The sequence below is a fragment of the Phyllobates terribilis genome, unplaced genomic scaffold (genome assembly GCF_046119375.1).
Source record: "Phyllobates terribilis strain yellow unplaced genomic scaffold, ASM4611937v1 Scaffold_12__6_contigs__length_324123572, whole genome shotgun sequence".
Lineage (NCBI taxonomy): Eukaryota > Metazoa > Chordata > Amphibia > Anura > Dendrobatidae > Phyllobates > Phyllobates terribilis.
Window position 1 is genome coordinate 71,437,769 of NW_027362772.1, and position 18,307 is coordinate 71,456,075.

At 45.1% G+C, this 18,307-nt stretch overlaps 1 protein-coding gene and 1 long non-coding RNA gene across 2 annotated transcripts in view; one reads left to right on the forward strand and one right to left on the reverse strand.

Moving 5' to 3' along the window:
• LOC141172104 (cathepsin D-like) overlaps window positions 1–17,127 on the forward strand; it is a 56,481-nt gene extending 39,354 nt beyond the window's left edge. The window contains exons 6-9 of the mRNA XM_073655959.1: window positions 2,207–2,329; window positions 3,124–3,268; window positions 15,235–15,333; window positions 15,647–17,127. Coding sequence (XP_073512060.1) covers window positions 2,207–2,329; window positions 3,124–3,268; window positions 15,235–15,333; window positions 15,647–15,808 — 529 coding nt within the window. The 3' untranslated portion in view covers window positions 15,809–17,127. The remainder of the gene's footprint in view (window positions 1–2,206; window positions 2,330–3,123; window positions 3,269–15,234; window positions 15,334–15,646) is intronic.
• The window catches only part of LOC141172105 (uncharacterized), a 98,806-nt gene continuing 82,292 nt past the window's right edge, over window positions 1,794–18,307 (reverse strand). Inside the window, exon 4 of the long non-coding RNA XR_012252420.1 lies at window positions 1,794–3,315. This is a non-coding gene — a long non-coding RNA (uncharacterized lncRNA). The remainder of the gene's footprint in view (window positions 3,316–18,307) is intronic.

The following is an 18,307-nucleotide window of genomic DNA, read 5'->3' on the forward strand; positions in this document are numbered from 1 at the left end:
ATAAAAATCTGCTGCCATCTACTAGGATGATGAAGATGAAACGAGAGTGGACATTTCAACAAGACAATGATCCCAAACACACAGCCAAGAAAACTCTCAATTGGTTTCAGAGAAAGAAAATAAAGCTGCTAGAATGTCCGAGCCAATCACCGCACCTGAATCCAATAGAAAATATATCGAAGGAACTAAAGTTCAGAGTTCATAGAAGGCGTTCACGGGACCTTCAGGATGTGAAGAGTGTGTGTGTGGAAGAATGGGCCAAAATCACAGCCGAGCAATGCCTGCGACTAGTTTCTCCATACAGGAGACGTCTTCAAGCTGTCATCACCAACTAAGACTTTTGTAGGAAATATTAATTACATTTCATTAATATGATCGTTCTGTGCGCGTAGATTATCATTTCTCCTTAGTAATGAGCCTTTTGCTCATTTGTCGGGTGATTGGGGGCCTGTTTAGACAGGCCGATTATCAGGAAGCAGTCGTTCCCACGAGCAGTGTGAATGTGGTCATTTTATGCTTATCTAATAAACTATTTCTCTATTATTTCAGCATTCCTACTTGAATAGGAAGTTGCGGATGCCAGTTCTCAGTCGCAGTCAATGTACCTGCTGTTCTCTGAGTCTGGGCCAGTAAGGATATAATAACGTATTGGCTGGTATTAATCAGCTTGGCACAAGTTCAGGGAGTTAAGGAGAGAAAGAGAGAGAGACGCTGTGATAGGAAAATCCATATACTGCATGTTACATAAGGATGGATCTATGCAACGATATCCCATCATTAGTCCTGCGCCATCTGAATAAATGTTACTAATGAATTTATGACAGTCGTCGTTAGTAATTAGTACTATACACACAAACACTCAATGGGTAAGAAACCTCGGCTAATATAAGACGTGTAGAAAATGTCTGAGGCTTTCCATCTGCATTCACGGTGTAAACTCTCCGCACAAGTGATGGCTTCCCTGGCTGGCAGCTGGCAGTGGCATTTATTTTCTCTTGGCACGCATTGGTTCCGGCTATTATAGATATGGATGTATTGCAATGTCACTGTAAATTGTAAGATATCATTTCAAGGATAGTCCTAAAGCAAGTGCTCAGCTAGGAGGGGGCCGGAGAGACTGGTGCCCCCAATGCGGGATGCTAGGGTGCTGCGTTGGCTAGGGTATTAATCTGCAGGGATTTGCCCTCTGTCTATGACAATGACACAGAGTCAGGGGGTGGCACTGCTATCCTGACTAGTCCGGTCTTCAAACCCTTAATTTCACCTTAATTGATAGCCCCCAAGCCATGCCCCTTCTAATTAATAGCCCCCAACCCATGCCCCTCCAAAGTCTCAGATACGCCCTTGCTTTGTAATTTATGCTCCGCCGGTGCAATGGCGAACTTGAGCAGAGTATCCCTTTGCTGCTCTGCAGGGAGTACAAGGCAATAGAATGATTTCAAGGGGATTTTCACTTTTGGGAACGTGGACCCCAAATACTTTAATATACATAAAATAATAAACAGAGCAGATACTAATCCTCCCTGGGTCCGGCACTGGCTCTCCACCGCTGCTCGAATCTTGGTGTTGTGGCTGCACACATCACCACTGTAGCCAATCAATGAGCTCAGCAGCTCATGCAATCTACCATGTGATTGGCTCCAGCCATGTGATTGGCTGCAGCCAAAATGATGAGACCTGAGCATAGGGTGTCAGTGTTTATTGGAAATTCTGCACCAAATTTACCTGTAAAACGACAGATATTATGCGCCAAGTGACAAACAACAATTTTCTAAATCTAGGATTATTGGAATAAGGAAATAGGTTTTGATACAATCCCGATTTTCTCTACTGTACATGTAGCAGTGGTCAGAATGCTGAGCTGTGTATAACCCCGACCACAACACTGATTGGTAACTTCCTGTGTGCACTGTCAGCAAACAGCCAATCAGTGTTGAAGGCGGGGTTACAGAGATTAGCTGGACTGCTGTGCACATGACGCCTAGTCCTGCTGATAAAACATTGATTGTATTAAAACTACAGCCGGTTCCTGAACAAATAACACATCGCTGGAATCAGGGTCTCTACCCCTACATTTTACTTCTCTCAGACTAAATAGCAAAAACCTGCAAACAGATTCCCTTTAATTAAAGTTTAAGATACAACTTATTGCACAACTTTCCAGTCCTGAAACACACTGATACATTATGCTTCCATTTTTTTTAAGAGATCCTACTGCTCCGGTTGGAGGTGAACTTTTACTTGGAGGTACAGACTCTAAATACTACACAGGGGACGTCCATTACTTGAATGTAACGCGCATGGCTTTCTGGCAAATCAAGACTGACGAGTAAGTGGTTATTCATTCCAGTCATTATTTCTTACACAAAAAAATCCACTTTTAAAGGAAAGCTGTCATCATTAAATGACCTACTCTTTATGTCAGGTTTTTGTGTTACATGTATTTAAAAATCTTTTTGGCAATTTTTGACTATATTAAAATAAATCAAATTAGAAGTATTGCAATTGTCACACTGGTCAATGGGGCTTTTTTAGACCTATCCTTTCAGTAAGAGTTTTCAGCAGACTCCTTATCACCAGAGGCAGGATCACAATGACTGGTTACATTTTCTGATGACACATTCACTTTAAATGAACTTTTCAGCAAAAAGGGGGGCATTTACCTGCAGATTAACACTGGATACATATAAATATTTTTTTTTTTTTCGCTGACACATTCTGTTTAAAGAATATGGACATTTGGTAGCATTTTTTACTTAAATGCATGTGTTTTTTTCAGTGATGCTTCTTTGTATTAGGGTTTAAAAACAAACAAACATTGGACCGTTTGGCTTCTACATCCTCTACGTATCACAGGCGTATCATACAAACAGTGAATGCATCAGAAAGCTCTGTAACCCTTATCTCTCTTCTCAAAAACCATCTTGCAAGCAGATTTAGGACTACATCAAAACTGAATTAAAATTAAGAAATTAATCAGCACTTAATTTTGAACCTATTTAGGCAAAATAAAATCCCCTTTTCCGTCCCTACATTGCATCTATAGGAAGAAAAATGAGCAAATGTCCTGTAAAATCAAGAACCTGGGATTTGAAGAAAGTTCACATTTTTTTCCCTCTTTAGAGTCCGAGTTGGAAGCCAACTGATCCTCTGTAAAGGAGGCTGCCAGGCCATAGTGGACACCGGGACGTCTTTGATTACAGGTCCAGCCGCAGAAATCAGAGCACTTCACGTGGCTATAGGAGCACTTCCACTGTTCAATGGCGAGGTGAGAGATGATCTTATTCCGCCCTTCAGGCCATTCATTTTGTCTTCCTATAATGGAGCATAGAAATAATAATCCTCCGTGTTATCATTTAAATTAAAGATTTTAAAGTGGATCGATCACCAGATTCCGCAATGTATGCTGCCAAAATTATTAAATAGATCTCATATACCTGATGAGATTGGTGTACTTACTTTGAAAATTCATTGCAGACTGGCTCTATAATCCTTTACAGTTTAAACTGGACTCGTAAACTGCTCATTTTATCTTGAGAACTTCACAGACAATTTGATGTACATTTTCAAAGGAGTGTGGCTGCACTGTTATAGGGAATATCACTAGCACTGTTACAGATCATGTGGCTGCACTGTTATAGGGAATATCTCTAGCACTGTTACAGATCATGTGGCTTCACTATTATAGGGAATATCACTAGCACTGTTACAGATCATGTGGCTGCACTGTTATAGGGAATATCACTAGCACTGTTACAGATCATGTGGCTGCACTGTTATAGGGAATATCACTAGCACTGTTACAGATCATGTGGCTGCACTGTTATGGAGAATATCACTAGCACTGTTACAGATCATGTGGCTGCACTGTTATAGGGAATATCTCTAGCACTGTTACAGATCATGTGGCTTCACTATTATAGGGAATATCACTAGCACTGTTACAGATCATGTGGCTGCACTGTTATAGGGAATATCACTAGCACTGTTACAGATCATGTGGCTGCACTGTTATAGGGAATATCACTAGCACTGTTACAGATCTTGTGGCTGCACTGTTACAGGAAATATCACTAGCACTGTTACAGATCATGTGGCTGCACTGCTATAGAGAATATCACTAGCACTGTTACAGATCATACGGCTTCACTGTTATAGGGAATATCACTAGTACTGTTACAGATCATACGGCTTCACTGTTATAGGGAATATCACTAGTACTGTTACAGATCATACGGCTTCACTGTTTTAGGGAATATCTCTAGCACTGTTACAGATCATTGGCTGCACTGTTATAGGGAATATCACTAACACTGTTACAGATCATGTGGGTGCACTGTTATAGGGAATATCACTAGCACTGTTACAGATCATACGGCTTCACTGTTATAGGGAATATCACTAGTACTGTTACAGATCATACGGCTTCACTGTTATAGGGAATATCACTAGTGCTGTTACAGATCATACAGCTTCACTGTTTTAGGGAATATTTCTAGCACTGTTACAGATCATGCGGCTGCACTGTTATAGGGGGCGCCATCAGGAGCGGGGAGAAGAAGCAGGAGGACCAGGCCCCCGGAGAGAATGTCACCGGAGGTAGCCACGCGCAACAGGCGCAGGCTCCGGAGCCCCTCCAGGGACCCTGCGGGAGACGAGCGTGATGGTGCAGTCCCTGCCCGCCACGCTCCCCCCGGCAGGAATCCTCCCAGCCGGTCTGTTGGTTCTGCACAACGACGAGCGCGGCCCGCGCCGGAAAAGTGCAGCCGCATGATCTGTAACAGTGCTAGTGATATTCCCTGTAACAGTGCAGCCACATGATCTGTAACAGTGCTAGTGATATTCTCTATAGCAGTGCAGCCACGTGATCTGTAACAGTGCTAGTCATATTCCTTGTAACAGTGCAGCCACATAATCTGTAGCAGTGCTAGTGATATTCCCTATAACAGTGCAGCCGCATGATCTGTAACAGTGCTAGTGATATTACCTGTAACAGTTCAGCCGCATGACCTGTAACATGTGGAAGACGAGGAGTGGAGGTGGAGGCAGGCAGCGGGACCGCTTTGGCCAGCAGTGTTCGTCCAGTCGGAGCGGACCAGGCCCCTGTGTCTGGATCTGGAAGTCGGAGGAGGCCCAGAGCTGCATCCAGGAGTGCAAGGAGGTCCGGCGGGAGGCAATCCTCGGTGAGAAGCCCATCTGCAGCGTCCGTGACTGTTTAGGTCCCCCCTCGTGACGTGGAGGCCAGGGGCGCGGGACTTGAGCAGCGAACTGATTCGGAAGGATCCGATTCCAGCGGCGACCAGTGACGGAGGGAGAGATCGTCAGGACTCAGGATTTCCGGCTGGCGGGGACACAGCACCTGCGCAGCGGCGTGAGTATGATTCTATGTCTGGTTTGTCGCCCACAGGGGCAGCATTGCTTGGGGAAGGTAGTGGTCAGGTTGCAGGGCCAGGGGGGAGGACTTTAGGTGGTTCCGGGGGTGCAGAGGTATCAGGGATTTGGGATATCTTGCATAGTATGTCACAGATTTTGTTAAGAATGGAGGGTGGGGCGGCGGGCGGGTCAAGGGCATCCCCCGTAGGAGCCTGGTTGCCAGGTCAGGATGTATTGCCACAGTCTAGTTATGGTGTGGTTGGGACTGCGGCGGGCACAGAATTAGCATCTACGGGTGTTTCAGTGTCGGTTCAGACGGAAAAAGACAAGGGGGATACGGTGAAGCTGGATGACAGGGCAAAGGGTGAGGTTTATGTGTGCTTCGAGGGGCCGCTGGGGGCACATTTAAAAAAAGTGGTGAAGACACCGAGCCCTATCTTGGCAGCCGGAGACGGAGATAGGGACTATGCTTTGGTCTGACCATGCTCCCATATTCTGTTCTCTCGTTATTCCCAATCTACCCAAGCTTTCAGGGTCGTGGAAACTAAACGAATCCTTGTTACTGGACCCGGTGTACACCCAGAATGTAACCAACACAATATCAAACTTTGAGGAAGACCACAAATTTGACGTATCTCCCCCCACAATCAAATGGGAGGCACTGAAATGCATTCTTAGGGGTCTATTTATTAAACATGGTTCCCGATTGAAGCGAGAGAAGGCACATAACCTCAATCTCGCTCTGCGTAAAGTAGAAACCCTTGAGGTAGCCCACAAACATGCCCTCTCCACAGCAACACTCCGAGACCTATTAGCAGCCAGACAGGAAGCCAAAAAACTATTAGACTTGGGATATAGACGCTATCTCCAGGTCTGTAGCAGTAAGTTCTATGAATATAGCAATAAATGTGGACACATGCTAGCGAGAGCTCTAAAATCCCAACAAGCCCAAAATCACATCCCAAAAATAAAAGACAACTCGGGTCAAATGCTAAACAAAACGGAAGATATTACAACTGAATTCCATAAATATTATACTCAACTATACAATCTCGATGGTATACCAAACAACACATCCCCTGTTAATACTTCCTTGATTGAGACCGACACGCCTGAAACACAAGCACAGAACCCTTTAAAAATGTCTCCCGCCACATCTCTAGATGAACCCTTAACAGAGTCCGAATTGCAGTTAGCTACCCAGTCGTTAGCGAGTGGAAAAAGTCCAGACCCAGATCGATATACAGTCAAATTCTATAAAACATTCCTTCCGCTCCTTTCACCTCTCCTGCTGGGAGGATTTAATCACGCATCCTGCACAAACCCCTTCCCTCCCCAAACTACAGAGGCACATATCACTGTTCTCCCAAAAAAGGGTGGGGACCCACACTTATGTTCTAGCTATAGACCAATCTCTCTGCTGAACGTGGATCTGAAGATCTACGCGAAAATATTGGTGAATAGGCTGCAACCTTTCTTAACCGCACACATACACTTGGATCAGGTGGGATTCCTCCCTGGGCGGGAAGCTCGGGACAACACTTTAAAGACAATTGACATTATTCATCATGCCCAATCAAGAGGTATCCCTCTACTGATACTCTCTTTGGATGCTGAGAAAGCATTCGATAGAGTCTCCTGGCACGCCATATATTACTCTCTTAAAAAGCTTGGGGTAGGGGACCCTTTTATAGCCAAAATCATGGCCCTGTATCGCAATCCGTCAGCTAGGCTGAAGATAAATGGAACATTATCATCACCTTTCATAATAACCAATGGGACAAGACAGGGATGTCCTCTGTCCCCTCTGTTATACATCCTAGTGATGGAGCACCTGCTCTCATCAATCCGCGATAATCCCAATATTAGGGGGATTGGGGTGGGAGGCACCGAGTACAAGTGCTCTCTATTTGCTGATGATGTCCTAGTATATATCACTCAATCACATATATCCATCCCTGCTGTTATGGCTGAAATAGATCACTTTGGTACATGGTCAAATTTTAAAATCAATGCAGCGAAGTCTGAGGCCCTCGGTGTTTCCCTCCCCAAATCCATACAGGATTCCATCCGGTTCAACTTTCCCTTTGCCTGGCCCTCACAGGGTATCAAATACTTAGGAATTCGTATTCATAGAGACCTCTCCCGTCTATTTTATCTTAATTTTGGGCCCTTTATTGAACAACTCCATAGAGATCTTACTTCTTGGACGGTGAAGGATTTTTCCTGGTTCGGCAGAATAAATATACTAAAAATGAACGTCCTACCTAAACTCTTATACCTCTTCCAAACCATTCCCGTGGTAATTCCCTCAAATTTTTGGAAAAGATTGCGCAGTAGCTTTTGCAGATTTATCTGGGCAAGTGGGCGTCCACGCATTCGGGGAGATGTTCTGATCAGACACAAACAAAAGGGGGGCCTTAGCCTTCCGGATTGTAGAAGGTATTACATGGCAGCAGTACACGCTAGAATCCTGGACTTCTTCCATCATTCGGAGGGGAAGTTATGGGTCAAAATAGCTCAATCCATTTGTCCTAAAGCTCTTACCACTCTCCCATGGTGCGCCCATTTAACTGTCCCCTCTCTTGGCCTTATGTCATATAGTACTTATGCCACTGCACCGGCTTTGAGATCCCATAAAAAAAGCTTATCCTTAATCGACCCCCAGGGCCCCTTGCTCCCGATTTCAGATAATCCGGATTTCCCACCAGGACTATCTGCAAATAGATTTCTCGGTTCAAACAAATCCCATCCGATATTCTTTTCTCATGTCATCTCCAACACTTCGCTGCTCCCCCTCAATGACTTGTTACAGGGAAGAGCCACTTCCCCGAAGGCTAATTTTGAATATAGTCAATTACAACACTTCTATTCAACTGTGAAGAAGCACACACATCTTCATAGAGATCTCACAAACTTTGAAAAATTGTGCCTATCATTGTCACCCCCTACACACTCCATCTCCCTACTGTATAATCTCCTCATTGCCCAGGTAGCTGACAATAGGCCAGGATTCTGCGGTGCATGGGAAAGGGAACTGGGGAAGTCCTTCTCTGACTCACAATGGGATAAATGTTTCTTCCTAACACATAAAACCTCAATAGGGTCCAGAGCTCAGGAAACCTCCTTCAAAATTATCTCTAGATGGTACCGGGTACCAGCAGTCCTTCATAGATGGTACCCAGTGGTCTCAGACAGATGTTGGAGATGTGGGGAGGGGGAAGGGACAATGTCACACATATGGTGGGGGTGCCCTATAATAAATGCATTTTGGGCAAGGGTGGTTCCCATGATTGAGAAAATAACTGGTTTGACTATCCTTAATACGCCAGAAGCCCTCCTTTTATCAATGTTACCAATAAGTAAACGTAGTTATAAAAGGTCATCAATAGGCTACCTAATACAGGCAGCTAAGAATGTCATTCCACGACACTGGAAAAGCAGAGACCCACCCACTGTGGAGGAATGGTTTGCGGAGATCTCCCTCCTTAATAGGATGGAGCATCTGATTGCCATCTCACCGGCTGATGTTGATAGACACTGTGTGACTTGGAGGGATTGGATGGATTTCCAAAACTCTGACGCCTACCATCTAGCCCCCAACTAAAGTTATCCGGGATGTCGTCACAACAAAGATCATAATCACACTCTATTGATTGGTGGTCTGCTGTGGTCCGCTCCCTCTCTCTCTATCTTTCATATGGAAAAATACATGCTTGATCTGGATATTGATGGAAAACCCTCCCTGTACCCCCCCAATGTACTGTAGTTATGCATAGATTTATAGTTACGTTACCCCTTTTACTATGTATATTGTATCTTCTTGTACTTTTTCAACACAAAAAATAAAAAAACTTGAATTTGAAAAAAAGTGGTGAAGGAGAAAATTTGGCGCGATGAGTATGTCAAAATTTTCTCCCTCCTTCCCTTGGAGAAGTTTAATTTAGACAAAGGGAAGAAGGATGATAGCAAAAAGGAGGAGAAGGAGAAGCGCAGGTGGCGCTTGATCCCTCAGACATTTGTAAATTGGCTTCAAGCGTTTGCTATATTGGCCGGGGTCATTGGGGAAAAGTTTCCTGAGAATTGCTCAGGTTTATTCTGTTATTTAGATACTATTGGGGAAGCGCATCGTACGTACGAGGGACAGACATGGCTGAGGTACGACGAGCAATTCAGGCGGAGGAAGGCGGTGCGGCCAGAGATTAAGTGGGACCAGAAGGATATTGGCCTTTGGTTGAAAGTCATGGCCCCTGCTAGGTACGGGCAGTCCTTTCATGGGAGCGGAGGAAGCGGGAGTCAACCGTCAGGACAGGGGGGAGGTAGTCAGGGAGCACAGGGAGGAAAAGAGAAGTCTGGAACGTGCTGGCAATTTAATGACGGCCAGTGCAAATACGGGAACAGCTGTAAGTTCAAACATGTTTGTTCCCATTGCAATGGGATCTCCCATGGGGCCGCAAAATGCTTTAAAAAAGGGAAAGGAAAGCTGCCTATGGGTGCCGGTCAAGGGGGTGACTCCAGTGAATCTGCTAGGGATGGCCCCCTTTCTAAGTAGGTATCCTGATCAATTGAAGTCTACTATTATTAGGAATGGGTTTTTGGAAGGTTTCAGGATCCCGCTACCGGATCACAAAGTCCCTTTCTCTATTAAGAATTTGAGGTCTGCTTTGCTGCATCCAGAGGTTGTTAGTGTTAAGTTGTCGAAGGAGGTGGAGTTAGGTCTTATGGCTGGACCATTTGATAGTCTACCGGTTGAAGGGGTGATCATTTCTCCCTTGGGGGTAGTTCCTAAGAAGGAGCCGAATAAATTTCGTTTGATTCAGCATTTGTCTTATCCAAAAGGTTTTTCGGTCAATGACGGTATCGCGCCAGAATTATGTTCGGTTGAATATACATCATTTGATGCGGTGGTGTCTTGGGTGCGGCGGTACGGGCGGGGGTCATTGTTAGCAAAAACCGACATTGAATCAGCTTTTCGGTTACTTCCGGTTCACCCGGCTAGCATTCCGTTATTGGGTTGTTTTTGGAACAAAGGTTATTATCTGGATAGGCTTTTGCCTATGGGTTGTTCGATTTCATGTTCATTGTTTGAAACTTTCAGTACTTTTCTGGAATGGGTGGTCAGGGATGTTGCGGGGGTGCAGTCCGTCATTCATTACCTGGACGACTTTTTGTTCATAGGTCCCCCAGATTCGTTTGTTTGTGGTAATTTGTTAGCAGCCATGGTGTGGGTTGCGGAACGTTTTGGTGTTCCTTTGGCTAAAGAAAAAACAGAAGGTCCTTGTACCGTTTTGAGTTTTTTGGGAATACTAATTGATGCGGAACGAATGGAGTGCCGATTGCCTGAGGATAAATTGTCATTGCTCAGGCAGGAGGTTGAGCGAATCGGTAAGTTGCGCAAGGTGACATTGAAGGAACTGCAGTCGCTGCTTGGGAGATTGAACTTTGCTTGTAGGATTATGCCTATGGGCAGAATATTTTGTCGTAGGCTGTCAAGGGCGACCGCCGGCGTGCGGGCATCTCATCATTTCATTCGTTTGAATAGAGAGCACAGGGAGGATTTGTTGGTGTGGAAGCGTTTTTTGGACAATTACAATGGCAGGTCATTGATTCAACAGGAGTTTTTGGACAGCTTTGATTGCGAGATTTACACGGACGCTGCAGGCAGTGCTGGCTGTGGTTTTTTTTGTAAAGGGAAATGGAGCGTTGGAAAATGGCGTGATTCATGGAAGGAGAAGGGTTTTACAAAGAATCTTGCTCTGTTGGAGTTATTCCCAATTGTAGTCTCAGTCTCGATTTGGGGGGAGTTCTTCTTGAATCGGAGAGTTAGGTTCCACTGTGATAATATGGGTGTGGTGGCGGTGATTAACAGCTTGTCGGCCTCGTCTCCTCCAGTTATTAAGCTGGTCAGGGAACTTGTACTATGGTGTTTGGAGTTGAATGCATGGATTTCAGCAGTACATGTGTGCAAAATTCTATAGCGGATGCTTTGTCTCGTTTCCAGTGGGAGCGTTTTCGGGTACTGGCACCGGAGGCAGAAGTCGCAGGAGTCGAATGCCCTTCGCAGTTGTGGCAGATGATTACGGACGAGCTGGAAGATTGATCCAGGAGTCAGTTGCGAGTTCGACCTGGTCTTCTTATGAGGCATCGTGGCGAGTATGGCAAAGCTGGGTGTCCCAGTGGGGGGCGGTAGAGAGTGACGAAGATAGGACACTGGCGGTCTTGTTTCTTGTGGGTAAGGCTGCAGAGTTAGGGTGGTTGGCATCCAGAATCAGTAAATTTGTTGCTGGGCTTGCATTCGGTTTCAAATTGCAAGGATTGTCTGATGTTACGAAATAATTTTCAGTCAAGCAGGCACTTAGAGGTTTTCGAAAAGGTAGCAAAAGTTTGGATAAGCGTAGGCCAGTCACGTTTAGTATGTTGGAAAGGTTAGGTCATGTTTTGGAGAGGATTTGTTGTTCTACTTTCGAGTCGGCTCTGTTTAAGTTAGCTTTTTCCTTAGCCTTTTTCGGAGCGATGAGAATAGGCGAGTTGGTCGCCCCCAGCAGGAATAGGGCGGGAGGTTTATTAGCCGAAGACATGAGTTGCTGGGCCTGGGGTATCGATTTTTGGATTAGATGTGCAAAGACTGATCAGTTGGGTAGAGGCAAGCGCGTTGTGTTGGGCATAGTGGACGGGGCTCTGATGTGTCCAAGAAGGTGCTTGGAGGCTTATTGGCAAGTGTGGTCAGGTAGATCCGGCCCATTATTACGTCATTGCGACGGGGCATTTCTTTCCCGTTTTCAATTTATAGCGGTCCTAAAAAAGGGGGTGCAGGAGTTGGGCCTTAGCCCAGGTGTTTATGGTTCACATTCTTTCAGGATTGGCGCAGCTTCTGAGGCTGATAGGCGCGGCTTGGGGGCGGAGGTGATAAAGTGGATTGGCAGGTGGAGTTCGGACCGTTATTTGACGTATGTTCGGCGTTAAATACCGCAGGACTGTGTTATTTGCGAGTTGTTGAATATGCTTGCTTATTATTATTCTTTTAGGTGGCGTTCCCTTGTTAGCCTGGATTTTCGGACATTCGTATGTGCATTGGGGGGCGCTGCGTGCTGACATAAGGCGTGACGGTAGGCAATTGGGCTTTCCAAGGGAACAATTGGTTATCAGGCTTTAGGGGGATGGTATGGAGCCGGTTTATGTCGGAGTTTCACAAAGCGGCTAGATTGGACAGAACACCTAATATTCTGGTTGTACATATGGGGGGGAACGATTTGGGGGCTAGGCCCGTGAGGGAATTAATTCGGGATATCCGTTTTGATATTTTGAGGTTGTGGTCTTCGTTTCCGGGGGTGCTGACGGTTTGGTCAGATTAAGTGCCTAGGAAAAAATGGCGGGCGCCCAGATCGGTAAAAGGGATAAATAGGGCACAAGTTAAGTTAAATAGGGCCGTGTCCAGTTTTGTGTCATTGAATAGTGGGATATGTGTTAGGCACTTTGAGTTGGAATCGGGGGTTGGTAATTTCTGGTTGGAGGACGGTGTTCATCTGAATGCAATCGGTATCAATCTTTGGGCCCTGGCAATACAGGAGGGGATTGAAAGGGTGTTGGTGGTTTTGGGGCACTCACGAGCCTAAGGTTTCAGGGCTGTTCGTGGGGGGTGGGGTTCTTGGACTTGGTACCGAATTGTCGGTGGAAGGAATTGGGAAAATTCCAGGTCGTTTAAATTGAGTCGGGGGTGATCAGGCAGTCGGTTCTGGGCTCTGGACGGGGTTTTACCTCGGGAGCATTTTAGTTGGTTTAGTCTTTTACGGACTGTGGAAGTTTTGGTGCCCTCGAGCTGGTGGTGCACGGCTGAGGGTAACATGGCGGTTGAGTTCTTATAGTTGATTTAAAAGCCAGATCTATTAACTCCAAGAACCCTCCCTCCACATATATATATATATATATATATATATATATTTATTCATTGTTATTTTGATTGTTATTTGTTGTTTGTTAATAAACGGCCGCTGTGGCCAAAATTTATCCAACGAATAACAGGTTGTAGCGTCTTTATTTTGGGGATGGGATCACGGGATCCTGGGTATGGTGGGGAAAAGGTAAGCCATCAGGTAAGAAACCATATTGGCCATACCAGGTCAAGCACTGTTACAGATCATGTGGCTGCACTGTTATAGGGAATATCTCTAGCACTGTTACAGATCATGTGGCTGCACTGTTATAGTGAATATCACTAGCACTGTTACAGATCATACGGCTTCACTGTTATAGGGAATATCACTAGCACTGTTACAGATCATGTGGCTGCACTGTTATAGGGAATATCACTAGCACTGTTACAGATCATGTGGCTGCACTGTTATAGGGAATATCACTAGCACTGTTACAGATCACGTGGCTGCACTGTTATAGGGAATATCTCTAGCACTGTTACAGAACATGTGGCTGCACTGTTACAGGAAATATCACTAGCACTGTTACAGATCATGCGGCTGCACTGTTACAGGGAATATCACTAGCACTGTTACAGATCATGTGGCTGCACTGTTATAGGGAATATCACTAGCACTGTTACAGATCATGTGGCTGCACTGTTATAGGGAATATCACTAGCACTGTTACAGATCATATGGCTGCACTGTTATAGGGAATATCTCTAGCACTGTTACAGATCATGTGGCTGCACTGTTATAGGGAATATCTCTAGCACTGTTACAGATCATGTGGCTGCACTGTTATAGGGAATATCTCTAGCACTATTACAGATCATGTGCCTGCACTGTTATAGGGAATATCTCTAGCACTGTTACAGATCATGTGCCTGCACTGTTATAGGGAATATCTCTAGCACTGTTACAGATCATGTCCCTGCACTGTTATAGGGAATATCTCTAGCACTGTTACAGATCATGTGGCTGCACTGTTATAGGGAATATCTCTAGCACTGTTACAGATCATGTGGCTGCACTGTTATAGGGAATATCACTAGCACTATTACAGATCATGTGGCTGCACTGTTATAGGGAATATCACTAGCACTGTTACAGATCATGTGGCTGGACTGTTATTGGGAACATCTCTAGCACTGTTACAGATCATGTGGCTGCACTGTTATAGGGAATATCACTAGCACTGTTACAGATCATGTGGCTGCACTGTTATAGGGAATATCACTAGCACTGTTACAGATCATGTGGCTGCACTGTTATAGGGAATATCACTAGCACTGTTACAGATCATGTGGCTGGACTGTTATGGGGAATATCACTAGCACTGTTACAGATCATGTGGCTGGACTGTTATAGGGAATATCTCTAGCACTGTTACAGATCATGTGGCTGCACTGTTATAGGGAATATCTCTAGCACTGTTACAGATCATGTGGCTGCACTGTTATAGGGAATATCTCTAGCACTGTTACAGATCATGTGGCTGGACTGTTATAGGGAATATCACTAGCACTGTTACAGATCATGTGGCTGCACTGTTATATGGCATGTGACTGGCACTGTTATAGGGCATGTAGCTGGCAATAGTACACCACATATTGTAAGGCACGTGGCTGATGCTGCTACCGGGCATTTGTCTGCTCTTTTATGACGCATATAGCCGGCACTGTAATGGGGCACGTGGATGGCACTGTTACAGGGCATATGGTCGTACAGTAATGGGACATGTGGCTGCACTTTTATAGACATGTGCCAGTCAATTTAATTTGGCATGTGAATGACCCTAAAATTGTTGAATGTAATGTGTCTAGTCACAGCTAAAAAAATGCATTTCTTTTATCAAACATTTGTGTATAGTTAATATTGGAATCTTTTGGGCTTTTATATATGGATGTAATTAATTTTCTTTATGATGTTTCTTTCTCTTGAATAGTACATGGTTGACTGTGATAGACTATCATCTCTGCCCACAATTTCCTTTATCCTGGGAGGAGTGCAGTACAATCTTACTGGAGAAGACTATGTGCTGCAGGTAAGGACCCCACATATATTGTAGCCCAACATACGTGGACTGGGTGTGGATGAGAAAACAGACACCAGGGTGTGGATGAGAAAACAGACACCAGGGTGTGGATAAGAATACAGACACCAGGTGTCTCTGTCCATAACGGAGCCATAACGCCACCCAGACCCTGACTTTTTGGTTACTAAACTGGATTCCATTTTAGTAGATGAGAACAGCAGACAACAGTAACAGCAGATGGAGTAGCTAGAAATGGTGACCCTCCAGTCCACCAGCCTAATTAATACTATCGTATTCATAGTTTTACATCTTGTCTGTACAGATATCAAAGATGGGAAAGACCGTATGCCTGAGCGGATTCATGGGATTGGATATCCGACCCCCAGCCGGACCTCTTTGGATCTTGGGGGATGTCTTCATTGGTCGGTATTACACTATCTTCAACCGAGACAGTAATCAAGTCGGCTTTGCAAAAGCAGTATGAACGCAAAATAAATCTTATTGCTTTAGCGAGATGAAAGCTTTGCCTCATGACAGCCATGGACAGTGAGCAAGAATGGGATATCTGAAGCTCATGAAGCATTTCTGCAAAAATAAAAAAAATCTTCCCCGAGAAATTCCTGTACTGTTGGGAGACTAGAAAATATCACATTGCCCCTTAATCTACATATGTAAATATTTTTATGACTTACTCTTCCGCCAATTTTTCCTCCAGGCCTGCAATATCTGAAGGACATGCTAAAAGTTAGAAGAAACTTCTTTAAAATTGTTATGTTCTGCTACCAAAGCTAAGGAAAGAGAGGAGATCTGTCCCTACTATAGGACTCAGCTGAATCCCTACGATGTAACAGGGAACCTGATCCTGCGATCAGACCTGCTAAAGTCCTAATCTAGTCTGTACGGAGACCTATAGATGTGGGGAGGGAATCCCTACAAGTACTAAGGACTGGGAGGAATATGGGACACCTCCTAACAGAAATAGTAGCAGACAGACGAACAAACAAAATAGATAGAACATAGAGGTCCGTAGACCAAGCAAACTAACAGAGCTAGATACAGAGCACAGGCTAGCTAGAAAGTAGATATACAATGAAGTCCAGCAAAGCCAGAAGGGCGGAGCAGGATTAAATAGGCCAACAAGGTCATGTGACCAGCAAAGGAAAAAAAACCTAACAGCAAGGTTCTAACAGTACCCCCCCTTCTAAGAGGATCCTCCGGATCCCCTAGGACCAGGCTTATCAGGAAATCTCCTGTGAAACGCTCTGATAAGTCTGGACGCGGAAACATCATCTGACCTCACCCAAGAGTTATCCTCGGGTCCGAAACCTTTCCAGGCCACAAGATACTGCAAACTACCTCTATACCGTCTAGAGTCAAGGATGCGAGAAATTTCATATTCCCCGTCCTCCACCACCGGAGGAACAGAGGCAGAGGCGTCACCATCCGACACAACAGCTTTTTTTAACAGAGAGACATGAAAGACCGGATTAATTCTCCAGGAGGTAGGAACCTCCAACCTAACAGCAGATTGGTTGACAACCTGAAGCACCTTAAAGGGCCCTACAAACTTGGGACCCAATTTCTTAGAAGGAATCCTCAACCGCAGATTCCTAGAGGACAACCAAACCATGTCACCAACAGCGAACAAAACCTCCTGTCGTTTCCTATCAAAGTAGTCCTTAGATTTTCTGTTGGCCTCCTGAAGATTACCACGCACATCCGTCCAAACTCTTTCCAAATCACCGGAAAAATTCTCCTCCTCAGGCACGGCAGATCCCAACTTGGAGAACGACCCAAACGATGGATGTCTCCCAGAACAACAAAAAAAAGGCGAACAACCAGCAGAAGAAGATGTATGATTGTTCAGAGCAAATTCGGCAAGTGGCAGAAACTCAGACCACCCCTCTTGATTGTCTGCCACAAAACAACGCAAGAACTGCTCAACATCCTGGTTTTTCCTTTCTGTCTGGCCATTAGATTCAGGATGATATCCGGACGAAAACGACAAATGAATTCCCAACCTGTCACAAAAGGCACGCCAAAAACGAGCCACGAACTGAGGACCCCTTTCAGAAACAATGTCAGTAGGAACGCCATGAAGTCTGACAATTTCCTTGACAAAGGCCTTAGCGAGAGTTTTAGCGCAGGGCAGTTTGACGAAGGGAACCAAGTGACACATCTTGCTAAAACGGTCCACGACCACCCAGATGACAGTAAAACCCTCAGAGGGGGGAAGGTCAGTTATAAAGTCCATAGCCAAATGTGTCCAAGGAGCACTGGGGACCTCCAAAGGACAAAGTAACCCCGCAGCAGGAGTATGTGAGGACTTAGATCTAGCACATATAGTACATTGGCGCACCCACTTAATGACTTCCTTCTGCCATCCAGGCCACCAAAAACTGCGACCCACCAGTCTCTTGGTCTCAGAGATTCCGGGATGACCTGCCAACTGAGATTCGTGACACTCAACAAACAAATCTCTCCTAAAGGTCCCAGGCACAAACAACCTCCCATGAGGAGTGTTAGATGGGGCATTCTCCTGAGCTTTAAGAATCTCATCTTCCAAAACGGAGTCTAAAGCAGCTATCACAACACCTTCTTGTAAAATGTTTTCCTCTTTCTCAGCACCGACTATGGGAGAAAAACTGCGAGACAAGGCATCCGCCTTAACATTCTTAGTACCAGGGATGTAAGTAACGGAGAAATTAAACCGCGAGAAAAACAGTGCCCACCTAGCCTGACGGGCATTCAGGCGCTTGGCAGCATCAAGATATATCAGATTTTTATGATCCGTAAGAACCTGAACGGGAAATTCCGCACCTTCCAAGAAGTGGCGCCAGTGTTCAAATGCGAGTTTAATAGCCAATAATTCCCGATTACCAATATCGTAATTCAATTCAGTCTCCGAAAAATTTTTTGAAAAAAAGGCACAGGGATGTAATCCATCCCCGTTATCCTGAGACAATACTGCGCCAACCCCCAC